Source organism: Aulonocara stuartgranti (genome assembly GCF_965226115.1).
Source record: "Aulonocara stuartgranti genome assembly, chromosome: 20".
Lineage (NCBI taxonomy): Eukaryota > Metazoa > Chordata > Actinopteri > Cichliformes > Cichlidae > Aulonocara > Aulonocara stuartgranti.
Genome location: NC_138956.1, coordinates 4,663,429 through 4,678,471, shown reverse-complemented (window position 1 = coordinate 4,678,471; position 15,043 = coordinate 4,663,429). Strand labels below are relative to the sequence as shown.

The following is a 15,043-nucleotide window of genomic DNA, read 5'->3' as shown; positions in this document are numbered from 1 at the left end:
CACAACTAAAACCAGCAGGCGCAAACATTACTGTGAACAATCATGCAAACTTAATCCAATCAGTAATTTCATTCCAATGTTCCCAGGCAACATGTAAAGATTTATAACCGCGTGATGTCTGCTTCAAGAAAATTTGTAAAATTAACAATAACTGGTGCTGTGAGTCCTACTAAGTGCAGGCCGGTCATTAATGACTACACAGTAAAATACAGCTTTAATCTGTCAAATAATACACATGCATAAATCACAATGATTCTGCAAAACAAGGGCACAGACTGTTACACTAGTGCTCTCTAAAATCCGGATCTCCTGAAGTAATTAAACAGTAAATTCTCAAAGCTTGGTTACATTTGCTGCCTGTGCTGTATTTATTGCAAAAACTGTAACTCTGAGTTTTTGCTGGAAACCACTACTTACGTCTGTGACGCAGTACTGAACACGAGACTTTTCTGAATCTAGCCACAAAGTCGGTGAACAGAAATATGATAATCGCTGCAACGACTGAGCCGGATATCAGGCGCTCAATCTGAGAGTGTGTGTATGTTCACATAAAATAAACAGATGAACAAAAAAAACCCTAGTATCTCAAAACTAAACACATAATTCCCACCCAGAGATCGAATAATGCAATTATTAGTCTCTTATTCAGGTGAAGCCCTGCGGTTCGAACATTAATGTGTGTGCTGAGCAATGACTTACTTGGTGACTGGGTCCCACTCGGATTTCCCCCTGTGTGCTGTTTAGTCGCCTGAGAAGAAACAAAGAGAGCAGATTGAAACAAAATATTTACACGTCACCATTTCAAAAGCCGGCTGTGAGAAATCTGTCAGCTCTGCAAATCCTGTTTAATTAACTAAACAACTGCTCAAACGGCAAAAATCACAAACTGACGATAATAAAAATCTAACCACTCATGACCAAGACTAGATCCAACAGAGTGGGGATGGTCTGTATTTATTCATTTATTTTCAAATGTGGAAGTCTTTACGGGGAAAAAGTACAAAGTGTTTACAGATTTGGTTCCTGCTCGCCTGCTCCTGCACAGCGAGCCGAGCAGTGCACATTTGCAGGCATGATAACGTGGATGCAGCAATAAAACAGAATCCCCAAAAAGGAGAAGGGGGGAGTGGAGGTGGAGGGGAAACTGGCTCTGGATATGCAGGGTGAAAACGGCTGCTGGTGCAAATGTTGGTAGCCATAGCAACTGCAATTTAATAATAGTGTACCGAATCTCCAGCTGCAGTGGATTAAAGAAAATGACAAGATGTTCCTTTTGAAAAGCCTTTTCCCCTCGGTCGCCTAGGCAACAGCGCCGATTTTCATACAAGCGAGCGCAGAGCAGCCCAGAATCTGTCAGCGTGATTTGCACTGAGAGAAGCTCGCACTCCATCACTGGAGGAAACTCGAGAGGCCGCAATCCTCCCGTCCTCTTTACAGTCCTCAAACCACGCAAACCTTCTTAAAAAGATCCCTTCAGACAGGAGAGTCCGATTAAAGGTTTAATCCACATCCATCCATAGATGTTATGATCTGCCAAAAACCTCCACACCAGCACACTCCAAAAACCCGAACCTCAGCTGCCAAAACACCACCCGCCGCTCCGAAACATGTCGAAATACTTCACTTGGTTTTATTACCAACGCTCTCAGCGAATAAGACAAACTAAATATAAAGCACTCAGAAACTGGCAGCTACAGTGATGAATAGTGCTGATAAAGATGAAATACGGTGGTTCTCTGCGTCATCAGCACTCCAGATAAGACTATAAAGGTTTCATAACAATTTCATAATCCCACTTAAAGCCGGGTTTCAGACACCATCATATGCCTGAAACTTCCCAAACAGTTGTGAGTGGCGAACAATGAACAAACAATAACCATTCCTTTTGATTTATTAGAGCAGAACAGATATACCATCCACATCTGCACATCTAAACGCCTGCATGACAAAGGGAGAAAAAAAAAAAGAAGAGGAAGAAAAATTATTTGATTTACAGAGTGTGTTCCTGCACACAGTGAAAAAAGTTCTCACAAAACGCGTTTCTGACAATGTGCAGTCGGGCCAGGTCCACGGCACATTTGGCAGGAGGCAGTAAGGATGACAAATGAGGACCTGTGCTCCAGAATGAGAACAGTGTGTCTGAAGACAGCCGTGCTTTAATGCTGCGCAGGTCCTGAGAGAGGAGGCAGAATACAGATCGCAGCAGGAGGCTCGGAGGAGTTTCCATAAAGACTGCAGGTACTCTTAAACAAAAGCAAGCCTGCAACACAAGCACTGATGCCTGTGATAAAAAAATATATGCATATATATCAAGCATTCCTTAATCATGCATCCAGCAGCTGATTTTTATACTTATTGAGAAATCCTGGTCATCAGCTTAATACAATTATTCATAGCAAACAAAGGAAGGCATGGATGGATGAAGCACTATCTGGGCAGCTGTGCTGAGTATTCATAAAACACTGCCCCCACTAATAATGACCCCCCACCCCCATTAAGCAGCTCAAAGCCTGTTGCCTAGCACAGTAAACACTATGAAAACATGGCCACTTGTTACAACAAGTTCTGCTCTAACTCAGCATTAGCACACAATCTTGTCAAGTAATTACAGGCTTACTTATCAAAACCCAAAACAACAACGTGACAGTCTGGGCAACTTTGTGTGCAATCAAGGATAGCCCCGCCCCCTCCGCCATCAATTCCAGCCAATCGCTGAGCTAGACTGTGGCACACTGACATAATTGTAGCGCAGCAGAAAAAAAAACAGAAGAAGAAGCAGCAGACTCAAGTTGGTGTTGTTGGTATCGTGATCGGTAGGCTTGTGTAAATCGCAGCTGGCAGCACAGCCGTCTGAGCTTTGCCTGCACCCCCTCCCCGGCATTGCTTCATACGCCATGTCATCATCCCGGTTGTAAACAGGAGATGCAAAATGGAGCCAGGGAAGCCTCTGCTGGTCTTAACGCACACCATATAACCACACCGGCAGCACGTTCACCAGCCCCACACTTGTGGATGAACACCCCGACAATGTGCGTTTATCGGAAGCTTGAATGAAGCGCATGCACAAAAAGGTGCGGAGCGACTCCAGACGCGTAACGGCATGCGAGGCTGCGGTGACAGCCTGCGCGTCCAGAAGCGTTCGGGCTACCGACACTCGGTTTTTTTCTCCCCCGCCACCGACACACAAACACAGCCGGTTAACACAATGACAGCGGCGCGGACGGCTCTCACACACATCACACAGTCCTGTCAGACAGCTGGAATGCGACTCCATGAAAATAAGACGAGCCTAACACTCGCGCACTCGCAACCGATAAATGGCACGGGGAAAGCGCGACAATGTGATCGCAAACCTACCTCCGGGGACTGAACAAATCGTCCATTTCTGACATCGAGCCCTAAGGTGGGGGTGCTGACACTGTGTGTGTAACGCTGGTTGAAATTAATTCCCCTCTCACACCTATTCCTAGGTGCTCAAAATGGAGAACCACGCATTCGCTCCCGGAGAGGTATTCACTGAGCTTGTGCTGTGACCTCAGCCAGCACGTACAGCGTCGCAAGCTCGGCTCGCTCCTCTACACACACTACTGAGCATGTGCTGCGACCTCACACACGCACGCACGCACTAAGAGGCAGGCAGACACAGCCGCATGCGGGATACGGAATTCATCTCTCCTCGTATGTCTGCACCATAATAAACAAGAGTGAAATTGCAATGCTGCAGACGCCGAGCTCGGAATACCAAACGAGGAGGGAGGAAGGGAGCGGAAGACCGAGAGTGGAACAGGGGGCCCCGATGGAGGGGGGTTCCCAGCTGGCAACCATCAGTGCCAACAACAAGGACAGCTGTCACTGCAACACGTGAGGCATTCCCCGCACAACCAGTGATAATAACACAAGGGGGGTTCTCTCGTTTTGTACTCGTGCACTTGAATGAATGAAAAAGCTCATCGTGTCCAAAGAAATGTTATATTTATACTGAAGGGCATCAGCGTAAAAATGCATCAGTTAAAGTGAAGATCAAGAGATCCAACATATTAAAAAAGTTGAAATATTCAAGTGTAACAGAAAAATAGTGGCGGGCGGGTCGATACCAACGCTGGTATTAGTATCTGATTGATATTAGCCCGATAGGATCGATACTTTGTTTCTATCCTCCAAGTTCAGTATGTAGAACACTGAATTGTGCTTCATAATAATTGTTTGGGGGGTTTTTTTGTTTTGTTTTTTGGAAAAACTATGAAAAACGTTGGAACGCTTTTGATTTGACTGTCATGTCTGTTTTATTTACAGCTTATAGAACATTTAAACAACAGAACTGGATCCAAAGTGTTTTAGAGATGGACACGTTTACATTACAGGTCTCCAATAAATAAATAAATAATGTCAAAATGCAGGAAGAGCAAAAGGTGTGTTTCGTACACAGTGAAATCGCAGTGATTTAGTGGTCATTAAAATGTGCAGATTAATGATGATTCATCTCAAATCATGACATACTCCTACCCCTATACAGGGATGGGTACCGGTATCCGGTGCCATGATGGCACTGGTTCTAACATAAACGGTAGTAACCAGACCGAAAGCACATTTCGGTGCTGTTTTTTTTCTTGAGATGTCACACACTTTCGATTTTAGCCAATAACTTTACCTTTGCAAGGATAGTGGGCGGGTCCAGGTACATACGTTCTTTTAGAGCAGAGCTACAGATTAAAAATGCCCAAGGCGAAGCGGTCAAAGTCTGGCTGTACTTCACAGCAAAAGATGCAAACTCAGCAGCCTGCAACAAGTGCTTTAAGGTGATACTGTGCAAAGGAGGTAACACCTTGAATCTGATGAAACACCTGGCGACGCATTGCGTTTTTTTAAAAGCCGAAAAATGCACCGTATTTGATAGCTTGCTGCAAGACCTCACACCGGGCACATCTACTGCGGGTGTGGTGCCTGTTATCGGACCCGGAGTTAGCAACATCCCCCCAAGAACCCGAAGAGGAGAGTCCTGGCCCCTAGCCCTGCCAGTGTAGCAGCAGCAGCCGTTCTTCTCTGGGTGAGTAGCTTAATGTTGTTCGTGTGTAATTTACGTTGAGTAGGCTAACCACGTTATTAAATTAATGCATGTAAGGTGAACTAGCAAACACCGTCGTAGTTACATGCAGCTGTTTTCTTATTTGATAGAGTGATACCATATATGCCCTATAGCTGCAGAAAAGGCTAACATTGTTATCTTTTTACAAAAAAAAAAACAGCTAAACATGAGAGGTTTTAGGACAAAGTTTGTGTTTTCCATTGTTTAAGCACTGGTTCCAGCCAAAGGAGGTATGTTGTATCAACAGAAAAGGCTAACTTGGTTATCATTTTGCAGGAAAAAAAGAGACTGCTAAAAATAAAAACATAAGAGGTTTTTGGACAAAGTTTGTGATCTCCATTCTTTAAGCACCGGTCCGAGCACCGTTTAAGCACCGGCATCGTTTCAAAAGTACCAGTTTGGCAGCGATATTGGATAAAACCTAAACAATACCCATCAATATTGGAATTGGTAATAGCAATACTAGCTCTATATTTACTAAAACTTTGCCGTATTGCATAGCACTACTGAAACACAGTGCTGTGCTAGAAATCGATCCCATGAAGCTCCTGGTGCACAGTTTTTGTGCTGATGTTAATGCCAGTTCAGATTTAAAGCTCTGTAGTTACTGAGTCAGCAGAGTGTTGGAGACGTTTACGCACCATGAGCTTCAGGTCTCCACTCTAACTTTGCGGCCGAGCTCCTCTTGGTTCCGAAACACGTTGCAATAATAGCGCTTATAGCTACGTGTGGAAGATCTCCAAGAGAAGAAATTTCACATACTGACTCCTTTCGGTGGTGACATCATGTCAGAGCATCATGCTCAAATTCATTCAGCTCTACAGAACGACCCATTCTTTCAACAGTGTTTGTAAAGGCAGACTGGGTGGCCAGGTGTTTCATTTTATACACCTCTAGCGTTAGGATGTAGCATCGACTTTCCAAGCATTGCTGTGTTCAGTTATGACACTTAGTAAAACTGCATGCAGTGTCCCCCCTCCCTCATGTTCTACGACAGCCTCCTTGCAAACCTGATGTGCGGTTAAGAAAACGTATGGAAAGACGGTTTGACAAATATTTTGATAATATTCTTATTATAACATTTTGAATATGACTGGGGTCATGCAAGCAGAACATTTTGACTTGATATTTATGATTCAGACAAGGCCTCCATAAATACATGTGGGGATATCCTGGTACCAATCTGTGGACATGTATATATTAGGGGTGCAACGATACACAAAATTCACGGTTCGGTTCGATACTTTGGTGTCACGGTTCTATATTTTTTTCGATACAAATTTTTTTTTATGTCTTTCAATTTGTCATTTATTAAAATTATAAATATATATTTGAACTCAAAAGTACAGTTTTTAAATGTAATGTTGCTGAAACAACAAAATAATTAAAAAATAAAATAAATCTATCTGATCGAGAAATCACTCATCTTTGGAAAAGAGTTTATTACAGAGAAATGGCTCTTTCCAAAATAAAAGCTATACTATACGCTTCTTCTGGGCTATATTCTCAGCAGCATATTAAACATATCAGGTCCCCATAAGGAGAATCATGTGCTAACGTCTGTCTAAATGACTCAGGTAAAGTTTGTAGCATTAATTTCGTTAAAATGACATTAACGCCATAACGCGGCAAATCTCCGTTAACGAGTTACCGCGGATCGCCCCGTGCGTGGGACTGGACGGCGTCAACACGTTAACAAGCTAACTGCGCTAACGCACTAGTTCCCACCAATTGAGCATTGCGTGGCACATCCGACATACTGTTTTACTTTTGTCCATGACGCGCTTACCTTCAGGGTCATACGTCACATGAAAACCAAGATAGTTCCAAAGGCCACATCTGAATGAGGGTGGGGGAGGTTCAATTTCGGGTAGCGTTGAGGCAGTTGCCATGTTGCAACTAGCTTAGCTTCTGTCTTGCTAGCAGTGCAGCCTAGGCGGAGTAGTGGAACGCAGATCCACTGAGCGCTCAACACAGACAGCATCGTCAGAAGGAAAGTTGATAAAATAAATAAAAAATTTTGTATTGTTCATACATATGCGTACCGAACCGAAAGCACTGTATCGAACGGTTCAATATCGATACGAGTATTGTTGCACCCCTAGTATATAGCACAATCATAATGTGTAATCTGTTGATTTGTTTTGCCTCTTGTCTTAGGGGCTCTGCAAACCCACATTTCTGCACAGAAGGAGAAACACACCTGGATATCAGCAGGCCTGTGGATAAGCACTGCCAGAAGGTGATTGAAAGAATGAAGAAGTGAGGAGTGTTTATGTGGTTGAACAAGACAACCGTCATTGGAAAACTCCAAAACATAATCTAATGCACAGAAGAAAAACAGCAGAAGAGGCTCCGCTTTGTCATATGTTGATGTGCTTAACATAAAATTAGGGCATTATTATCTGAGCATACAAAACTGCGTGTAATGAAAATATGTTTTATTTTAATTAGCTACATAAATATTGTGAATTTTGTCGTCTTCTTTTTTTTTAAAGAGTGTTTTCTAGTTTTCCAGGATGCACAAGGATCAAGATCTGGAAACTCAATCAACATTATTTTTCTTATTTAACACCCGTACCTTTCCTGTAGTGGCATATCAAAATGTTTTCAGTGAAACCTTAATCAGACGCTTAACGTGCAGGATCTTGATTCTAATCATAATTTTAACGCAAAAGATCAATGTTTAAAACCTGACATGCAACATGAAAAATATCGATACATTCCCAATAAAATTACAAACCATGGGGGGTTTCCCTGGCTCATTCCCCATAATTGGATCACATCGGGATCATTCTTTTTCGTCATCATTAGACATTACACGTTTTTTAAAAAAAAAAGAAAAAAGAAAGAAAGTAGAGACCTCAGGTCTCATGTGGGGTAAAAATAGCTTCTCTGTATAGCTCCTGCATGCGTAAGCTTGCTAAGAATGTATTATTTAGCAAGTTATTTAACACTAATGCAAACCCCAGCAACATGCCTCATCCGATATTAGCTGCATCAAAGTGTCTTTATAATGAATGGCTATTTTTGTCTCAACATAACAATGAGCTGCCTCATACAGGCATCGGTTAGCATAAAATTAGCTGTCACCTACACTGATAATTGTGTAGTCATCTTAATCACTGCAGACCTAACAGGCCGGAGACCTGCTGCTTTTCTTTTTCTGATGTGAAAATGAATATTTTTAGATTTTAGTTTTTGTTTGTTAAAAAAAATGCTGAGGATGTCAACCTGAACTTCTGATGGCTCGATGTTGTCCTGATTTAATAAACGTGGTGTCAGTGTTGTGCAGGGCTGACTGAATTTCAGAGCTTGGGGGAGAATTAAGACGGGTGCACCATCAGTGCCGGTAAGCTCACCTGGTCTCTGGGTTATATCCAAGGATATAGAAAAAGGAGTCCATGCGGGCTTTGAACTCCCGGGCAGCGAAAATGTCAGAGAAATGGGAAATGTTGCATTTCCCCCTGCAAGAGAGCAGACAGGCTTTATTAGACAAAAACAACCAACATGACAAAGTGACACCCCAGCATGAGCACAAGTAGCCCTAATTAGAGGCTTCTGGTATGTTCGCCTATAGGAGGGGACAAGTGCGACAGCAGGTATCTGCTGCTTGTCAGCACCTGCTGACTTTTGCGGTGAAATATCAGGCTCTGGCTATTTAAGCCGTAAACACCAGCTGAACATGTCAGCGTTGCCTCATCTGCTGCAGACGCAGAGATCTGGAAAAGGAATTCAACCTGCCTGTCTCCCCTCCTAACACGTTTACCCCCCAGTGAGCCGTGGAGGCCACGGCTCTGACCACATCTTGATGCCATTTCCTGTTTCCAGCACCCTGGTGTCTGGCTCTATCAAAATAACAGACATCACAGCCATATGTAGCTGGGCTGCGTTGCAGAGAAATAGTATCTTCCTCCCCCTGAAAAGATTAAAGGGTGCTAAGGAGAGCCGTCTTTGGAGAGCTCAGAGCTGCGGCATTACAGCATCCCACTGGAATTCCCTCCCGTTTATCTAAAGCCCAGAGAAAAAGACAAATCAAAGGGAGCTCTGTGTAGGAGAAGTTGCAGCTAATTTTCCCTAAAATCTGTGGTTTCTGGAAGACATGGCTTTACCGCTTGCAGATGGTTTTGATTAAAGGAAAGGGGAAGAGGAGGGAAAAGGAGGGGAGGGGTGGTCAGCCAGGAGGGAGGAAGAGGCAGGGACAAAGACCGAACAAAGCGTATTTGTTTCTAGACAAAGAAAATTATTAAGTCGGCGAGCATTTCCAAAGACATTAAATATATACAGAGGAGGCGCTATAGGCTGCTCTCTAGCAGCTTGTGCAGGTGTGTATTGATGCAGAGCTGTTTTAATCAGTGTTTTAATGTTCAACAGCATAAAGGTATGTGCCTCAGTTATGGCTTTGCATCTTTACACATCTGCTCTATTTTAGCAGCACCTGCTAAAACCAGTAAAGCATGCTATATGATCACTTTAGGATTGTAAAAATGAAATAGCTCAGTGTGTAGTGCTATAAAGCAATTTGGTATCAGAGCAACATAATTATTCATGGAGAGGTGGCAGAAATATGGGGATAATGGAGGTTTACGGCTCAGAAGGCAAAGGGATAAATAAAATACACTATATTATATCCTGAGTCTGGTTCAGACCCGCCATATGTTTTATGATAGCAGTGTTTCAATTAAAAGAAAAGGGAACTGATTTGCTTTACCATTGAATTAGTCAGCAAAAGTATAATATTTGCTTCTTCTTTTTTCCAATTTCTGATTAAAAGGCATAAGATTATCTTTATCTTGCTGACAGAAACACAAAATCATAGCAGAAAGTGCCACGAAAGTTGAATGACAGTTCTGTAATTTGTATACAAAGGCACCAAAATCCACAAATAAAAGCTGTTCCAGTTACACTGTTATAAATTCAAATACTGTAATAGCCTAGATGTTACCAGAGCTCTAGAAGCAGAAATCTCGGTGTAGAAAAAACCTGTGAAGCCTGTGCTGAAAGTATTCCATTTTTCTGTAGCACTGTTTAGAAAGCTTCCAGTCTTTATGTGCAGTTTTGTTTGCTCGTGTGTGGGTTTGTTTACCTGAGAGCAGCAGCATGATAAGTGTCCACGTAGTCCGAGATAAAGAGTTCTCGACTCCTGACCACTGGATCTGTGATGACCAGCTCCCGGCCAGAGTCTGCAGGAGGGAATAGTGCCTGTGGTCAGTCTACATCATATACATAATCTGTGACAAAAATAATGATTTGAGATAAAGTAGCTCTGTAAACCACAAAAGTATCAGCACAATTCTGTGTTTACCCACAGTAACAAGCACCTCTGTGGAATATTGCGCCATAATTCAATAAATAGTTCAATTCAATAAAGCCAGTAATATGCTATCCCTTCAGAAGAGAGCATAATGTTCAGTTCTCGAGTGAAATGACCCCTATGGTAGTTACGATGCATCACTGGCAACAAGAGGAAGTTGGGACTTGTCTTTGACAAATGACCTGAGCTGTGGCCAGTGAGCTCCGGCCTTGTGACATCAATTCTAATAGTCCAAGTCCCTGCTGCCAGGACAGACTGCTGATAGTATAGCACTGTGTGGCACAATCCTTGTATTATCGTAGAAAAAGAAAATGGCACAACACCGTACTTAGCTGCAACCCTGATCCTATCTGGATTTTTTGTTTGGTTAGGAGGCTGTTTTTACAGCGTGTAAAGGTAGAGATGATTGTACTGTGAAGCAAAGAAAACCGAGCCACTGGGGGCACTCCGGCTAACAAGAACTGCCAACTGTGAACAGGATGTGTCAACAGGTGAGGTGTGTTATTTTATCTCAGTTTGAAGAGAAAATTGCAGTTTATAATCAGGCTGAGAAACATTTCCGGGAACACGCACATTTAAAAGGCTAAAATTAAACTTGTGTGCAACGACAAAGTGTTCAGAACACCGAGTAACACTTAACTACAAAACTAATTTAACTTCAACCATGTTTATAGGACACAGAGTTCTTGCTGCAATAAAACCAAGTAGAGTAGTTGACATTTTCAATTCTGACAGTCAAAGAACACAGAGAACACAGATATATGTAGCCATGGGGTACATGGAGAATAGGTCAGCTAGTTTCTTTAATTACACTTAAACTACTGAGTGGGTTTGAACATGTTTCAACTGAAAAAAAAGTTAAGTAAAAATAATAAACCAATAAAAAATAAAAAGCCCCAAAGAAATGTGGGAATGATTAGAATAGTAATAGTGTGGAACCGTGGACGAAATACGGAGCTAAAACTATGGCTAATAGCTGATTTACTTTACATTATGGATAAGTAGCTTATGTTTAGCTAATAGTAACAGACAAATGTATTAAGTTGCTAGCTAAACACTCTAGATCACAGGTGTCGAACTCCAGGCCTCGAGGGCCGGTGTCCTGCAAGTTTTAGATGTGTCCTTGAACCAACACAGCTGATTTAAATGTCTAAACTACCTCCTCAACATGTCTTGAAGTTCTCCTGAGGCCTGGTAATGAACTGATCACTTGATTCAGGTGTGTTGACCCAGGGTGAGATCTAAAACCTGCAGGACACCGGCCCTCGAGGCCTGGAGTTCGACACCCCTGCTCTAGATGAACAACTAAGGACTAAGCTGTTATAAATTATTACATTTCAAAACAGTAAGGCTGACAACTGAACTCGTGAGCTCATTATTTTGTTTACCAGTTGAATTTGCTTAAAGTTTGGATAAACAGTTGAGCATACAGTAAGAGTTTGTGTTGATAAATGTATTGATAAGCACTTTCAAGCCGTCTGAATTTCACCTTCTCTCTCCTTTGGCTTGTTTTTTTATCCTTTCTCTCTATGCCCTCCTTTTTCCTTTTCCCATCACCCCGTAACCGGTTGCAGCAGAGGAGACTCTCTGAGCCTGGTTCTGCTGGAAGTTTCTTCCTATTCAAAGGGAGCTTTTTTCTTCCAATCATCACCTAGTGCGTACTCACAGGGCGAGGTCATCTGATGTTTGGGTGTTCTAATACTGCAGGGTCTTTACCTTATAGTATAAAGCTCCTTGAGGCGACTTGTTTTGAACTGGCTTTGGTTTTGACTCTGAATCCAAAAGGATGATACGATATTGGTTTAGTGATATAACTAAACAATTACTCATTTACCTGTTGCAGGCCGTTCAAAGATTTGCATGTATGACTGATGGCTTCATTAATTAAAATATGTTTTTAAAAAATACTAATAAAAATCTAAAAAATAAGCACTAGAGTGCTGCGAGGACACCCATTACTCCAACAATGTTAAATTTCTCTCAGGATTTGATATTCAGTGGCTGCAGATCACTGGCAGGCTCGTGTTCCTGTAGATGTGAATGTGCTGAGAGTGTGATGAGTCCACTGGCACTGACTGGGTTGAGAGCGTGTACACTGAAGGGCCACATGACACTGCGGGTTATTAACACTCCACTGTGCTGCTGTCTGGCCTGAAGCAGTGTTACCCAGGGAACCAGCACAGAGCCACGGTATTGGCTCGGCTGCCAGGGACACAGCGCGGAGAGCACAGCCAGGTGTGTGTGTTTGTAGAGGAGGAACAGCACAGAAAATTAAATGGATTTACTCTCTTGCGTGCACGTTCTGTACATGTGCACATGTGCAGGTGTGTTTAAACGATCAATCGGCGGCCTCACCGTTCTCATTGTTGCGATCCTGCACCAGGTGCTGGTAGACGGAGTCAGGCACCTCTGACTGGCGGTAGTACCATTTCACATTCATCAGCAGATGGTCCCGTTTACTCTGCAACACAGAGAGACACAAAGTGAGTGAGCAGGAGACTAAAAAGATCCCACGCTAAGATAAACAGACATCGTTCTGTTTGATTACGACGTCACAAATTGGCCTTTTGGCAAAGAACGAAGCCGTGCAGATGCACCGTTTATGGCTCACACAGGCTGATGCCAAGACGCACGCAGAGAGACCAAGTCAATTAAAAACGGATTGTGGGGCATTTAGAGCCTTAATAAAGTAAACAGTGGGATGGCCGTCGCTGGAGGAAGTATGGAGTGAGAGGAACCATGCGGGGAATGGATGAGTGTTCAACCTATGCCTTGTGCAAATCAATCCTTTGCCTTGATTTCACTTCACTTAATGATAATACTCTAATGAGCCATTATGTATTTAACACACTACTAGGGCTTTATAAAGCTTTTTGATGCACATGTACAGTATCAAGTTTTCTATGCCTTTATGTGCTGCCACCCACTGGCTCTTTGATAAAATGCAAGTCAGCAAATCTCTTTTAATCCTTCAGCTGGCCAGCAAGTGGCAGCACTGAGGTGAGAACAGAGCCTTTCCACAGGGTGAGTCAATGAAAACACACAGAGGGAAGGGAAAAAAACAGCAGGGGGGGAAGGTGTGGGGAGAAAATGGTAGAGACTGACACTAGTGCTGAGGTGAGGGATGAAAAGGGCAAAATACTGTTTTCATTTCATGTTATAAAATATTTATTGTGACTGCACATAAACCCAACTGACCGTCACAGTGGTTTGAAAGAACATTAGAGAGACTGCCAGGGTGGGTGCTGGACTGCGACACAATCCTGTTGGCCCCAGCCATCTTTATTAGGGGCTCTGCTGCACTGCACTGAACTAACAGACCGAGACACCTGCACCGACACCACCAATGGAGTACAGGAGAAAAACCACAAGGGGAGAAAATAAAAAGGTGGGGAAGATACTTCAGTAATCCAAGGCAGACAGTTTAACATCCACCCTTTCCAGGCTCTTGTGTATATATGTGTGTGCGTAGCAAGAAACATGAGGTCAGGGTAAAGATACTTAAAGCCTTTGGAGTACATTGTTCTGTTATGTCACAGGGGAGGAGACTGAGAGCACACGCAGCCAAGCAAATCATCACCTCCCCTTAAACCTCGAGACCACCTCTGGTTTTCTCATTCTCTCCACTCCTTCCATATTCCATACCCCCCCCCCCCACGCCATTCTTCCACTGTAAACCTTTTCACTCCACCACTTTTTGTTTTTTCATTTCTTTTCCTTTCTCAAACCTTTAGCAGGGAGGAGGAATGAGTGAGTAAGTGAGCCTGGACGTGTTAAACAGCAGCTGGCATGCAGTCAAATCAGCTGCATTTACTGCTCTGGATGATTATATGCACGCAACATCGCACAAGCAACACACACACACTGCTTGTGATCCAACACTGATGGAGTAAGACACAGCCCCCCCCCCCAGCAGTAAGGCGTACTGTGTGTGTAGAAATGTGTGCAATGATGTCATGCCACTCCCCCTCCCTCCAAGCAGTCAGCCCACCCTTCCATACCTCTTGTCTATCCAATGTACAGACACAGTTGCCTTCTAGACTAACAGGGCTGCCTGCCACAGCGGAACGAGTAGTTATCCGGTGCTTATACATAATTAATACTTTAAAGGCAGACTGTAAATGCTGCCGGTGTGCTACCCGAACATCTCATTTTCTGTCTGTAGAACCCACAAAATGCAGAGCCTGATGCAAACAAAAAGGCACAGGCAGACGGAGAAGATGCAAAGAAGAAAAAGAAGACAAACAAAAGCGCAGGTTGTATGTCTCATTCATTAGCCTGCATTGTTTCAAACCAACCAAAGCAGAGACCAAATGTTGCTTCCACTATCATCAGTATCCTCGTTGCTAGAGAGTAGCCGCCACTCTCCAGAGCAGATTGCTGTTATGAAGCTCACAGCGGCGTTAAGCCCTCTCAGGCAAAAAGAGGGAGGGAGACGGAGAGAGACTCTGAGAGTGCAACATATGGAGCACGTAGTGGGAGTGGAGCGCAGCTTTCAATTATCACAATTCCATAAACATGCGGGGTGGAAAAATGAGTAGATAACACTGGGAGAAAATGAAGGGAGATGATAGACAGCTCAGACTCGCCGCGCGAACTACTACTCGCATTGTCTGGGCTTTGCTAAGCCTGTCACAGAAAATGAC

The 15,043-nt window shown here is 43.2% G+C and overlaps 1 protein-coding gene across 4 annotated transcripts in view; it reads right to left on the bottom strand.

The window, feature by feature from the left end:
• Positions 1-15,043, bottom strand: part of rerea (arginine-glutamic acid dipeptide (RE) repeats a) — a 132,272-nt gene that overhangs the window by 27,403 nt on the left and 89,826 nt on the right. For 2 of the 4 annotated variants that reach the window (XM_082518710.1, XM_082518711.1), the window contains exons 5-8: positions 12,753-12,858; positions 10,170-10,266; positions 8,446-8,550; positions 700-748 (exon numbers count right to left, since the gene is read on the bottom strand). In XM_082518710.1, the coding sequence (XP_082374836.1) occupies positions 700-748; positions 8,446-8,550; positions 10,170-10,266; positions 12,753-12,858 (357 nt within the window). Of the gene's footprint in view, positions 1-699; positions 749-3,357; positions 3,502-8,445; positions 8,551-10,169; positions 10,267-12,752; positions 12,859-15,043 lie in introns of those variants that run through there. The other 2 variants (XM_082518712.1, XM_082518713.1) reach the window with 1 other exon arrangement.